Here is a 15,526-nt window from a genome sequence, read left to right as displayed (position 1 = left end):
TAAATATTTATATTGACGATTTATTGTAAACTCTACTGACTTGGTTGCCGTGCCGGAGTATAAGCAGAAAATTTATTTTTTATTTATTTATTTATTTATTCTTTTGGCATTCAGAGACATTCCAAAGTAATCTTCAGAATGCCTCTGAAATCCAGAGACATTCTGAAAATTATTTTAAATATGAAAAATACTTGTTTCTGTTTTTTTTATTAAAAAAAAAAAAAAAAAAAATTCAGAATTGGCATCATAGTTTAAAAGAAAGGTTCTGATATTTCTAGAAGATGGCAGCTCCAAAATTGTTTTAGTCTAGTGAACTGTCTACAAGAAAGTCTAATAAGCATGCTTCAGAGTCTTTATCTGTATCTTTCTTACAACTCCAGCATCAAAATTATTTGAATTTTGATGCTGGAGTTATAAGAAAAATACTGATATTTGTATTAGCAAAGGTTCTCCTCTCAGTAACAGCACAGCATACACCAATGAGCCAAAACATTACGACCAGCGAGTCATTATGCAAATCAAAATAACTGCAGGTGAACAAAGGTGCGTATGCGGGTCAGGACACTGTGTAAAAAACACCTGATACTGAACTCCGTTAATCAGTGTTACTCTTGTTCTTCACTGATGAGTAAGGCAGCGAACTTAAGCGAGTTTCACAAAGGCCAAATTGTAATGGCCAGACGACAGGGTCAGAGCATATCCAAAACGGAACGGCTGGTGGGATGCTCACAGTCAGCCGTGGTTAGTACCTACTGAAAGTGGTCCGAGGAGGGACACTCGGACACAATTTGCCGGTGAGGTGCTGGACGAACACGGCTCATCGATGCTCAAGGTGCGCGAAGGCTCTCCCGGATGGTACATGGCAACAGAAGGGCGACTGTGATGCAACTCACCGGTAATTGGAATGCTGATGATGGGAGTAATGTGTCACAACACAGTACATAAAACCCTACTGAAAATGGGGCTACGTAGCTACAGGCCACTCCGAGTGCCCATGCTAACCACAGTTCACCGGCGACATCGCCCACAATGGGCACGCGAGCATCGAAACTGGACCTTGAGTGATTGGAAGAAGGTCATCTGGTCCGATGAATCACATTTCCTGTTGCACCATGTGGACGGCCAGGTAAGTGTGCGTCGTTTGCCTGGGGAAGTGATGGCGCCGGGATGCACCATGGGATGAAAACAAGCCGTGGCAGCAGTGTCATGCTTTGGACGATGTTTTTCTGGGATACCCTGGGTCCAGTCATCCATATGCTGGGCACTCTGACATCTACCACCTACCTAAACATCATTGCTGACCAGGTACACACTTTCATGGTAACGGTCTTCCCCTCTGGCGGTGCATTCTTTCAGCAGGATAATGCACTATGCCACACCAAGATAGGCACATTATAGCCTTAGCAGCTTATGTGCCATTAAGCCTCCAGAACAACAACAGCCACACCAAGAGGAAGACTTCCAGGTATTGCCCTGGTCTCCAAATTCCTTCCAGGTATTGCCCTGGTCTCCAAATTCCCCAGACATCAATCCCATCGAACATCTGTGGTTTGTGTTGGAACAACAACTCCGATCTGCGACGTTACCCACCTTACAGGAGTTAAAGGATCTGCTGGTTATATGTTGGTACCAGATACCACAAGACACATTTAGAAATCTTGTCACGTCCATGCTTCGCCAGGTACGAGCTGTTTTGGCTGCATGTGGAGGACTAAGATCATATTAGGTAGGTGTCGACGTTTTGGCTCATCGGTGTATATGTCATGGCATTTTTATAGTTTATGAAATCAAGGATTGTATTAAAGACTGTGACAGTGCTTTATTATTATTCATATTAATTTATTTATTTTTGTTGCTTGTACTCGGCATATAGGTCTTTTGCCTTACTTTTAATTTTATGACTTAAATCAACATGCTTTTTTTATATATCACAGGACAGTTCATGTGATGATATACTATTTCAAGCTACAGAAGATTACATATTTAATGAGCATCTTCATAAATTAAAAGAATTTGAATTATAAAGTGTGATGTTTGTATTTTTTTTGTAATGCTAACTCAATTAAATAGTGATCTAAATGAAAGAATGCTATATTACCTTTGTTAAAGAAAATAGCTAACTCAGCAATAAAACAGTCAAAATTTAGTCATAGAGAATTGTCTTCCAAATTTTTCATTAATTCCAGATTCTTTGAAAAGTATACAAAAAAAAAAAAATTATTAGTGACTCTGGTTAGTAGCTAAATGATGCATTGTTCATTTCATAGGATGGCAAGCCTAAAATAATAAATAAATAAAGGGAAATAATTAAATAAAAATTAAATCCGAAGTCAAAAGAAGTTCAATTCATTAAATCAAAACCTAAAACAAGAGCTCAGATTACTCAAATTGACCAGATGTAGACTTATGGAGTTAAGGTGAAGTAAGTAATATTTTAAAATATAATGGCCAGACATTGGCTAAAATGCAGCCTTGAAGGAGATTAAGATGAGAGTCATGTGTACCACCAGTTTCAATAAACATTAATAAATACAGAATTTTATATACACACTACTTGATTCATCTCGGTGATGATAAAAGGTTTCAGTACAGTATGATAGATGCACTGGTCTCACTGTATTGGAACCTGCTACAATTATCCACCTGAACCCAGTGTGTATATAAAATTCTTTATTAATATTTATTGCAATTGGCACACATGCTGTCATCTTAATCTCCTTCTAGGCTACATTTTAGCCAATGTCTGGCTAAAAACCATTCAAAACATTAAAAAATATTACTTATTAATTATTATATATGTGTGAAAAACATAAGTAAATTACCATACGTATACTGGTGAAATGAATTTAAAGTATAAGAAGGGAGAAAAGTGGGGGAAGAAAAACATACAGGTAAAAACGGAGGGATTTGAACCGAGGAAGAGAAAAAGGTATCTCTACATATGCTTATATTTCACTATTCTTCCATCTGTTTTCGTATTGGAACAATAATTAATTTTGAATATTTCATACTAATAATCAGTAAATCGATATATTGTCCATCACAATTAGAAAACTGTAGAAAATTTTTCAGGAAACTCTTTGCAACATTCTGACCTGTTTCTATGTTCTCAAACTGGTGGGTCCAATTTCTGTGTGTTTTAACATGTAGCCAGAATTAAAATTGTTGCCTATGAGAGTCCACTCTGCCTCAGACTATGCAAGTCTGAGGTGCAATGCAAAGCATGGTACAAAACAGTGGTTACTCTGAGAAACAGGACAATACTAAATTCAAATGAATTGGTTCAGCAGTACATAAATGCCTCATTTTTGGATGCTGCATCAATTCCATCATTCTAAATATTATTATTACAGTATTATATATTAATAAATCATAAATATATATTATGTATTTATTAATACATCATAAATATATAATAATAATATTATTAAGTATTTACTTGTAAATAAGCTACTGTACATACTCCTTATAAATATTATTATTAATTTGAGATAAATATGTAAATGACTGACTGCTTTAGATGCTGTTGATGAGACAATGGCTTCCAGGGCACAAATTGTGCCAATCTAATCATTAAAAAGAAAGAGGCAACTTATTGTAAATTATATTTTATGGTACAGTCATATTTTATGGTATAGTCCAGTATGGTACAGTCCGATTCAAGTGAGTAAAAAGCTCTTCCATATTAGCATCATCTTCAAAAACATGAAATAATGCCAGTGATGGCTGTACATTTTAAGTGACTAAAAAGTACTTGAGTGAATAGTTAGAAGGCAAGGTAATGCAATGTATTGCAAGATGTGCATTAGGCTGATTGGCATTCTTTAGAAGATGCAGGTGAGTGTGATGTGTATATGCCCAATCCTTAGTATAAATAAGATTACTTCCTCTCTCCTGCTTTGTCAGAAGATGGAATGGCACAGCATTGGATCTGGTTTAATTTGGTAAAGTTTGTTTCCTGGGTATCTCTCTCCATATCAGTGACTAGTAGGACTTAAAATAACAAGATCCCAGTCATTTTTTTCCGGTATTCAAATATCGGTATTGATACAAAAATACCCGGGTGGGGGGGTATTAATTTAAAAAACAATTGTTTATGATTTAATCACATAAAGGTGATTTTATAATCACCAACCAAAAATAAATATTTACAAAAGTATACTACAGCAGAATTTGGCAAATTGTCATGCAATTAGATTCCAAAACTCTTTGGAACAGTTTATTGCCCATGCTTGAAAGCTTTTTTGAGTTAAGATACTGTGTAAAGAAAACTTTAATTGATTTAGATTCAAGTATTTATTTCTATGAGGATCAATTTAATTTATTATCTGTGGTTTTATCTACATTAATGCCTATAAAGTTAGTGGTAGATGCACTTTTTAACTGCAGATGCTGCCATGAAATTTACGATAAAACTTTTGGCAATCAAAATTCTGAAACAGCTAGAGAACTGGATACAGCATTGACTCCATATTTCACAGAGGCATACAAATTTATCACAGGTTTTTCAATATTTGCAAAGCGAGACAATATGATAGCAAATTATTTAGTATTAGCAATGGCAATAGGTAGCAAGGAAGCCTGGCTTATGCTGCACCACGAAAAGAAAACAAGAGTAAAATAATAATCATAATAATAATAAAATTAAATAAAATATACAATTAATAAATAATAAAAGAAAAGCAATAAAGACAACCTATGCATTTCCCTCCTCCTATCCAGCTCAACTTTGAATTTCCCCAACCACCTATGTAGGTAACTTTTCCAGTCATTTCTAACTCGCTGGCTAGCAAGTGTGGTCTAGCAATAGCTTTATATAATGGGATTATGATGTCCTTATCTCTACTAGTATATGTTTGATAAATCATCGATAGGACACTGTGCAACCAATCCACAATTCTTGGAGAACTTCATGTCTGACTGTATCGTAACTCCCAAGTCCCTTTCTTCCACTACTGACTTTAGTTCAACTCCACCAAGTGTATAAGTGATATTGGGGTTGCTGTTCCCCAGGCTTAAGACTTTGCATTTTGCTGAATTAAAGCATAGCTGCCACTTTTCTGACCATCCCAGAACCCTATCTAGGTCACTCTGAAGCAGTTCCGCTTGGCAGTGATCATTAACTACTCTACCTATCTTCACATCATCTGCAAGTTTAGACATCATACCCTCTATCTCTGCATAGATATCATTTAAGATAATCAAAAACAACAGTGGTCCCAATACTGATCCTAGAGGAACCCAACTTCTTACATCAACCCAATCTAAGGAATAACCATTTATCACAATCCTCTGCCATCCTGCTATCCATCTAAGAATATTCTCTATGATTCCAACCTGTTCCAGCTTATAGAGTAACCGCTCATATGGGACTCAGTCAAATGATTTGCTGAAATCTAAATAAACAATGTCAAAATTATTCCTTAAATCCAGCTCAAGAGTGACTCTGTCAAAATAGTTAACCAGATTTGTTAAACATTATTTTTCCTTTACAAAACTATGCTGTGTATCCTTCAGAATTCCATTTCTAACTAAATGATCCTAAATTCCACCCTTGATCATTGCCTCCATGATATTCCCTACTACGGAGGTTAGACTGGCTGATCGATAATTTTCCCCTTATACTCTTAAATCGTCTTTATGAATTGGCGATACATTGGCACTTTTCCAATCCAATGGAATCTCTGCTGAGTCCAGTAACATTCTCATAATTAGCCTTAATAGTTCAAGGCACTCACTTGCCACCTCCCTTAAAATTATAGGGTATATGCCATCAACCCCAGGAGCATTACTCGCCTGTAGGTGTGAAAGTTTTTTTCATTAAATAATCATGTGAAATTTCAATATCATTAATTACATATTTTTGCACTTCATTCCCATATGTTCTCATTGACATAAAGGTTTTTTTTTATGTAAATATCAATGCAAAGTAACTGTTCAGTTCATCTGCAACATCAGTTGGGGTATCTAATACAATCCCACACAATTACATATGGGTCTGATCTGATTTGTCCTTCTCTTCTTTGCATTTATACATATGAAGAATTCCTTAACTGCACTCTTTGCTCTCTTCTTTATTCCTTATTCCACTCTTTACTCTCTCTCTCAGACTCAGTAAAGATACTATAGTGAAAATTATACTTCGCTTAATAAAACGTCTTTCTCCTTCAGAAAATTATGAACATAATTCAACCTTGGAAGACCAACATGGCACAGATCAGTGTTCCGCAAATTCTTTCCAAAATAAGAAATTGCCCAACTCTAATGAGATTTTAAAAGATAAACTTGAGTCGGCAATTCATAAAATAATTAAGTTTTCTGCTAAAAAAGTTCAAAGCTAGAAAATATGGACTGAGATCGTCTATGACAATCTCAGTACAACAGCACCATCCAGCACAGAATCTGAAAGGATGTTTTCTGCCCCTAATCAAATATGTACCAAAACTAGATCCAGTTTAAACGATAACACTATATGCTTATGTTTCTTAAGAGCTCACTTTATTTGGACAGGTAGTATGGATGCTTAAACATAACTAAACTTTGCAGTGGCAATATGTATTTTTTTTGTTTTTAGAATAACTGTATTTTTAATAATTTTTTCAAAATATTTATTATTGCAATAAAAGTTTATTTAAAACATGAATTCAAGTAATTACAGTACTTGTTTTTTCCTTAATTTATGCACCTATATAGAAAATGTGTTTTTGGAACACTGGTATTAATACTGGTGTCACCATTTCATAAATTAAAAATATCGAAATACCAATATTAAAGATTTTGACCGGTATTGTAAGCGCTAGTGACTAGCTATAATAACATGCTTTATGGATAATAGGTTTTTAATCAGTATATAGCAATTCAAAAGATTGTGAAGTTTATGGTTGTTTGCCCATAAAATCTGCTCTTTCATTTCCTGCTATGCCAGAACGACCTAGGATCCAACAGAATTTTAGTCTCGTTTGACTCATTGCAGGCAAGTGGCAGGTTTATATAGAAACATTTAGTGAGTAAATCTATCTAAAAAACAATAAAATAATGCTAATGAAATTACAATGTATAAAATTATGTACAAATAATAAGCAACATTCACACCATGGCCATACGCTGATCTTTGCAATTTGCTTATTCCATTGCTTATTAAACAAGAAATGTGTAATAAGTGCATTATCAGATCAACAAAAATGAGTGGAAAAAATATAAAAACTCAGACTTACCATGAAACAAGAACAAAGTGTATAAGAAAAATCACCTGTAAGAAATTTGTAACTTTTAAGCAAAATTCTCTATTTATTCAAAGTCAGACAGCTTTTTAAATAATTAATAAAAACAATATATAAAGGAAATATTAATTCTTTCAATATTAAATTGTGAACAAAATCCACACAAATGAAAAAACACAATGTTGCCAATGTCTCATTTGACAAATTCACATGACGTATTAGTAAACTTTTAGACAAAGGTAAGGTGGATACACTTTGGGTGCTTTTAATAACACTATATCGCAAATAAAAACCAGGAATCCCTTTTGAACCTAATTATGTTTTAAAAGAAGATTCACATTCTACAGTACCTGTGGGTGAACTAAATATCTGTTTAATTCCAATCAAATCTGATGTTTTGTGAGACATTCCTACCACAAAATTTTAATCCTTCATTTAATAAATTTTCATTACCTACACACCATGCTGCATATTTTATTTTCTTCCAATTTTCATAGTGTTTTCATTTTGTTTGTTTTTCAGGCTCTAAGAATTAATTGAAAAATAAGTTTCTTTTTTTTAATAAAATATACTGCAAATTTAGTAGAATGTGTATTTTTTTTCAGAACAAAAAATATACTGTATATATTTTGAAGGCTAAATGCACAAGGCATAATGTTATGGATTGAAATTAACTATATAATATTGGTGTAAATACACCATAGTTTATCCATAAATTTAACTACATAAGTAGTGTAACGGCATCATTTGATTTTATCTAATATTGTGGCTACCTTCAACAACGAGATACCAGGTATTGCACTACTTCGAATAAATAATGCTTCTCAAGTAGAGGAGACTCCTGTTATTTATTCTCAGTGGGCACCACCAACCCAGACACGTTTCGGAGCTTGTTGGCTCACTCGTCGGTGAGTGGACAGGTACCCTGATAATGCAGGCATGCCATCACGGTATTGTGGAATTAACTTCGCAACCGTGATGGCATGTCTGCATTATCAGGGTACCTGCCACTCACCGACAAGTGAACCAACAAGCTCCGAAACCCGTCTGGGTTGGTGGTGCCCACTGAGAATAAATAACAGGCATCTCCTCTACTAGAGAAGCATTATTTATTCGAGGTAGTGCAATACCTGGTATCCCGTTGTTGAAGGTAGCTACAATATGAGATAAAATCAAATGACGCTGTTACACTACTTATGTAGTTAAATTTATGGATAAACTATGGTGTATTTACACCGATATTATATAATAAATAAATATATATGTGCAGTCGATTCCGGTTATTTGGGACACATCAGGACTAGTGCATTTTGGCCTGATTAAGCAGCTGCCCCAATTATCCGAAGTTTCACATAAATAGTTAAAAATACAGTGCCCCCCCCACTTTACAATTGGTTCACTGGTTACGATGGACTCACCATAGTAAAGTACCATTCACTACACGATATGTAGTAAGTACCGGTCATTGTGATCACGTTTGTGAATTGAATTTTAATTCTATTAAAAAGCGATTCTAATTAGTGAAAAATAGTAGGAATATTATCCACAGGCTATAAAAGTAAAGATATATTAAGCACAAATTTACCCTTTATTACCTTACCAATTAAAAAATTAAATGATACGTGAAAATTGAAAGAATATACATGATAATCGGAATAATTAATACGTACTGTAATATGTACATACTAACTAGTTGACATTTCTGTTCACTGACATTTGTGGGTGGGGGTTAAAATTTAAAACAGTAAAAAGATAAGCAATCAATAACAAAGAACTTGGCACACACAAATTGCAAGTAACATGATACACGCAATTGAGAACAGAATAACAAGTTAGGAAGCTTTAAAAATAGGAATGAAGAGAAGATTCTGAAAATTAATTTTTTTATATGATTGAAGATTTCCTGGAAATATGTAAACAAATTTCACCATAATAACCCACAGAATTCCAGCTGTTGGTATTATCACAAATTCAATAAGATCGAGTTTACTATCCATTTATGATATATTGCACTAAATGAAAATCCAAATAAACAGGTGACTGCTAATTGTTTTATGGTTGTGGTCTCCAGAAATCTGACCAAACCACGTGGTACGGTCAGAGACAATCGTAGGGTAACTCCAGTGCTGCGGTCTCCTGCCCCCGATTAAACGGCATGTTGTCCGAATTAAGCGAAGAAAACCCTGGCTATTTTCTCGATTGGATTCTGATTTTTATGATTTGCCCCAAATAAATGGCTGCTCCGATTAACTGGAATCCACTGTGTGTGTGTGTGTGTGTGTGTGTGTGTGCGCGCGCACACATAGTTCTCGCTTTATGAGTTCCCACGTTTACGAATTTTTTTCCAAAGTATCAAGTATCAACAAAATCAAAAATATGAACATTACTTGCAATAAATGAATGTTAAACATTCATAAATACCGCATTTCAAACCACGCATATAGCTATACAATGCCGTGTACCCTGCTTTACAATATTAATCTGTTCCAGAGACCATTATATCATGAGAATATCGTAACATGAACCCAACAACACTGTTTTTGGTAATTCGTTCCAAACCTCAGAAATTAAAATTCTCACTATATAACTCTCTAAAAGGTCGTTTTTATAGTGTAAATTGTATTAGTTACCAATTCAAATCACTAAAATGCACTATCATATGTGCATTTTAGTTCCGTTATAAGAACCAATTTTGAACGCCTTTGTGATATGTTTCTAAAGCACATGGAGATCACGACCATAAAACAAACAATTTGCACTTTCTGGTTTATTGGGCTTTTCTGTTAGTACAATCAATTATAAACTCGATGTTACTGCATTTGAGAAAATACCGATAGATGGAATTATGTGGTTTTTTGCGTTATTATGGTGAAATGTGTTTCCCCTTTACTGAAATCTTCAATCATAAAAAAGAACATAAATAAATTTTCAGCATCTTCTCTTCATTCCTTTTTTTTAACTTCGTAAACTTGTTACTCTGCACAAATCGTGTTAGTTGCAATTTGTGCATTCTGTTAAAAAATGCTTACATATCTATTGAAATTTATAAAGAAAATAGAGATTATCTTGGAAACAAACACCTCTTGAAGCATTTCTGAAGAAGATGACTCCTTGCGCAATAAATTACTGAGTGCCAAGCCAATAGCATTAGCATTAGCAGAGGCATTTGATGCAAGAAAGCAAGCTTATGCAGCATCAGCCAAAAAAAAAAAAAAAAAACCCCCACTTCCACTTCACCCCTCTGTTCGTTCAAAATACCTGTCCAGCTGAGCCTTAAACTTATTTAGGCTATCAACCTCCACCACAAGGGATGGCAGTCTGTTCCACCAACCAACCACCTGCTGGCTAAAGGCAAATTTCCGCACGTCTATCCTACATCTGTCTTTCCTCAATTTGAATTTATGCCCTCTCAGGTGATTTTTCTGAGCTAGAGGAAGAATCCCATCAGCATTGAGCATGCTTAAACCATTCAAGGCTTTATACACCTCTATCAGATCACCTCGCTGGTGCCTAGTCTCCAGACACTGTAATTTGCAAAACTTAAGCCTTTCTTCGTAAGAGCACCCCTTTGTTCCATTCACTAATCTTGTTGCCCTTCTCTGTACTCGTTCCAGCAGCTCTACATCCTTCTTGAAAAGAGGCCTCCAGACCTGTATACAGTACTCTAGGTGTGGCCTGACCATTGCCTTATACAATGGAATAATCACCTCCTTATCCCTGCTGGAAAAATTCCTGTATATCATTGACAATACTCCATGAGCTAATCTTGCAGCCCGTCTGCACTGCTCAGAGAACTTCATATCTGCCTGCACAATCGCCCCCAAGTCCCTTTCATTCTCTACCACTGTCAGTGTAGTACCACAGAGTTGATACGTTGCTCTGGGGTTGCTGTTTCCCATGTGTAGTACTTTACATTTGTCAATGTTAAACTTCATTTGCCACCTCTCAGCCCATCTGCTCAACCTTTCCAGATCCTGTTGCAGCAGCATAGTGTCAGTAGTGTCCTTGACAACCCTGCCAACCTTTGTGTCATCTGCAAACTTGGACATTAAGCTTGATATACCATCATCAATATCATTTATAAATACAGAAAACAATAATGGACCCAACACTGAGCCCTGAGGGACTCCACTAATAACATTAGTCCACGATGAGCAGTGTCCATTGATTACCACTCTCTGTCTTCTCCCCCTCAACCACCCCTTTATCCATAGCAGCAATTTGCCTCCAATGTCACACTGCTCCAATTTGTGTAGCAGTCTTCCATGTGCAACAGTATCAAAAGCCTTTCTAAGATCCAAGTATATAATATCAAAGTTATTCCCTGCATCCAGTTCTTTTGTGACTGCATCATAGTATCCAATCAAGTTGGTCAGGCAAGACTTCCCCTTAACAAAACCATGCTGTGTCTGAGCTATAACTGAAGTCTTGTCTAAATGATCCTGCAGTGCTTCTTTAACCAGTGCCTCCATTAATTTTCCTGGAACAGAAGTTAAGCTCACAGGTCTATAATTACTTGTGTCAGCCTTTGATCCTCCTTTGTGAATTGGGGTCACATTTGCACATTTCCAGTCTATGGGTACCTCCCCTGAGTCCAAGGAAGCTCTCATAATTATGGCTAAGGGTTTGCTTACTTCCTTTGCTGCCTCCTTTAATATAACTGGATAGATCCCATCCACCCCGGGTGCCTTTCTTGTGTTTATCTTCAACAGTTTCTCCTCCACTTTACTCCCAGTTATTTCAAGATTCTGTAGCTTACTGCTAGAGTTGAATACACCTCTGGCATTCCCCTTGCTGAATAACTCCTCATGTGTGAATGTCGATGCAAAATATTCATTTAGTTTGTTAGCTACCTGAGCAGGATCATCAACATCAAGTGGACCCATCGATATCAAGTGGACCAATCTGATTCATCCCCTTCCTTCTAGAGTTTACATAAGTAAAGAACTCTTTGCTGTTTTTCTTTGCATCCCTTGCCAAGGATTTCTCGTAATCTGCCTTCGCCTGCCTAACCTCCTTATGAGAGATCAACGAGTGTGCATTTAGTCAATGATGAAGAATACACATTCTTTAACATTTGTAAGTCGTAAATAATTTCTCTATTATAATTTGCTTGATTTTACAGGCTACGTTTTAATTTCTTTGGATAAATCAATCATTGTTTAAACATTAACTAATTAGCTAACTAATTTCATTGTTGAGAACGTAATCCCTATTTTTAACATTATGTCTATGGGATTTAATTCCCATAGACATAATGGGAATTAAATCCCATTTAATTTACGATTTACTAGTTGTCTCTTTATGAGTGCGCACTAGGAACGAATTAACTTGTAAAGTTGAGAACTACCTGTATATACAGCAGAACCTAGATAAGAAGTTTTCCAATGGACGGGAGGTTTAGAACTTATGAGGGAAAATGACCTAAGGGTATGAAATATTAACTACACAAATAAAAATGAAAAGTTGCATATACATAAGTTAAAGATCATTTTAAGTACTATTTCAGAATTCTTAAATATTTTACTCTGCCTATAGGGTAACATTTTTAAACTGATGATTTCTAACTGCTTAACATTCTGTTCAATACTCTCATTACCAAGTTGGAAGAATGAGCTCCTTTGGAGTTTCAACATACCTTAAAAGGTCACAATTACAATAAGCCAGAGCAACAATCCACTAAGTAATTCAGAACTGTTCATAACCATCAGAACTTAATGCTTAACGTGGTCGACATATCCAATTGTGGATATTGATTAAAACAATTGCAATATGTCACTTCCATTATACCATAATGTTTATACTTCAAAGATTTTATCGTTGAAATCCTCTAACAGAAAATTCACTAATCGAACAAGTTAGTGCGTAGTATCATTTTCTCCGTAGTCGAGTGGTCAGGAGCGGGAGTGCAGTAGCACACGCTGTTTGAGTAGACCGGGGTTCAAGCCCCTGACTGCTGAATATGGTCGATCTGCCAACCCGCACTGGACCAGCGTGGCAGATTATGGTCCATTTCCCTCAGCATGAATTGTTGAGGAGGCTTCCATCCTGCAGTGGGTTGATAATGGCTGCACTTTACCTTTTTTTTTTTTATCATTTTAGTTTGTAGTTTTTAGTGCAATATCAGGGCAACGAGTTGCCCTGATATTGAACTACCTCGAATAAGGTAGTTCAATATAGCTTCTAGAGTGGATTCTCGAATAGGCAACACTTCACCAGTGGATTTTCGGTGGATACCACCACCACCATGGTGGTGGTTGTATCCGCAGAGAATAAGTAACATTACTCTTCTCCACTGGTGAAGCGTTGCTTATTCGAGTTAGTGCAATATCAGGGCAACTCTTTGCGAAGGCATTCCATTCATAATATAAGATGTAACAAAAAAGATGCCTTTTTACCTACTTCGGTGATTTACTACAAACTAAAATGATGATTGGCACTAACTTGTTAGATTACCAAAATGTTTATATTGTTTTATATTTTTTTTAATATAAAAATAGAGAATTTCTACATTTTAAAAATGTATTAGGTGGGAAAACATCATTATAATATTACACTGTGTATTCTTTTTTCACGAATTTTTTATGCGGGAAAACTTTTTACCAGGGAAAATAAGACATTACAACGTACAGAGTTGAAATTAAGAAACTAAACCTAGTACAGGGGGAAACTTATGCAGGAACTTCTTATCCGGGTTCTACTGTATATATATTAATAATAATATTTAAATAAAATACGAATGCTCAAGGCATAATAAATTATGAGTTTAAAATACACAATAAAATTATATTTTATTCGCTGTGGTGTATTTACACCACAGCGAACTCATAATGAAAAACTACACAAGTAGTGTAAAGGCATCAATTTAATTCTATCTCGTATTATGACTACCTTCACAACGAGTTACCATGTATTGCACTACCTCGAATAAGTAACGCTTCGCTAACAGAGAAGACTACTGTTACTTATTCTCAGTGGGCATTGCCCACTGAGAATAAGTACATGGTATTAAGACTACAATGAATAAGAACATGGTATTAAGACTATAATACTGCATTGATTCCTCTTCTAATATAACAGCTCCATTCCCAGTCAGGATCAATGTTGCCTAACCTCTGCAGGTACCTATTAATCCCAGCCAGAATTTCCTGCAAGTCATGGGTTTTTATAGACCATAAAACGGGCTCTTCTTGTTCTTGCTGTTCCTGGATAAACTATACAGCCAAATCTTCCAGTTCCTCATCTTTAAGAGGCTAACAATGGTACTACAACAACTCAGTCACATCATAAGGCTCTATACTGTCAAGCCCTACCTCCTGAGCAATTGCAGTTATTTCATTTGCAATCTGTGGCAAATCCACAGATTGAAAATTTCTCAAATCCCTGAAATCATGTAGTACACACCTCATTCATACAAGTTGATGTGACCTCCTTCCAAGCAGCATCGATGTTGCTGATGCACTTCAAGATATTATAGGACCTCCAAATATTCTTTGACAGACATGTTGCAGTTGTCTATTTCCCATAACATCTTCCTAAATGTCTGCTGAAAGTAAACATTTAGGGAGAAGGTAGGCTTTAAAATTTGATAGACACTTGGTCTATTGGTTGTAATAGGGAAGTGGTATTTGATGGCAGATATTCAACCTTTACATCCAGTCATCCTTATCTCTCCAATGTTTGGTGGATGTCCTTGGGCATTATTACAGTAAACCCTCGATTTAACAGATTTCGGATGTAACGGACCGGACAAATAAAAATACAGTAATGTACATATTATCTCGACCATATTACTTTTTTTTAGGTTATACAAAACTTCAGTGTTATTAATTAAAAATTTATAATAATTACCTATTTCATTATTGTTTTGATAATTATCTACTTTTATTTTTATAATCAAATTCAGGAAATTGTTTTTTATTCTTTCTGAAAACGTGTTCAAATAGCTGTTTTCCCAGATTACAGATAACAGCAGGCAGTGACTTGCAAGCTGAACGTGATTCGGGACACTAAACTGCAGATCTACCGACTCGCTTTGTTTCGGTCTCAGTCTGCCTCAAGCTATCGTGCGGTCAGATTGTATACAGTGTTTCTGTGATTTCTGAATTGTGACTTTATTTATTAAATAATTTTGCAATCCTTACAATTTAAAATGGCATCAAGTGATAGAGGAGTTAAAAGAAAACATGTGAACTTAAATGTGGCACAGAAATTAGAGCTAATTGAGAAATTAGAACAAGGCATCTCAGCAGCACGTTTGTATAATTTACACAATAAAAAAACAAACTGTTTCTGATATCCGTAAA

At 35.5% G+C, this 15,526-nt stretch overlaps 1 protein-coding gene across 1 annotated transcript in view; it reads right to left on the bottom strand.

The window, feature by feature from the left end:
* Positions 1-15,526, bottom strand: part of LOC150079210 (type-1 angiotensin II receptor-associated protein-like) — a 155,481-nt gene that overhangs the window by 109,253 nt on the left and 30,702 nt on the right. The window contains exon 2 of the mRNA XM_090382728.1: positions 7,215-7,249. Coding sequence (XP_090238854.1) covers positions 7,215-7,249 — 35 coding nt within the window. The remainder of the gene's footprint in view (positions 1-7,214; positions 7,250-15,526) is intronic.

Source organism: Mastigoproctus giganteus, chromosome 10, assembly GCF_048544385.1.
Source record: "Mastigoproctus giganteus isolate SK-2022 chromosome 10, ASM4854438v1, whole genome shotgun sequence".
Classification (NCBI taxonomy): Eukaryota; Metazoa; Arthropoda; class Arachnida; order Uropygi; family Thelyphonidae; genus Mastigoproctus; species Mastigoproctus giganteus.
Note: the sequence above shows the minus strand (reverse complement) of the source record. Positions and strands in the feature narration are given on the sequence as shown.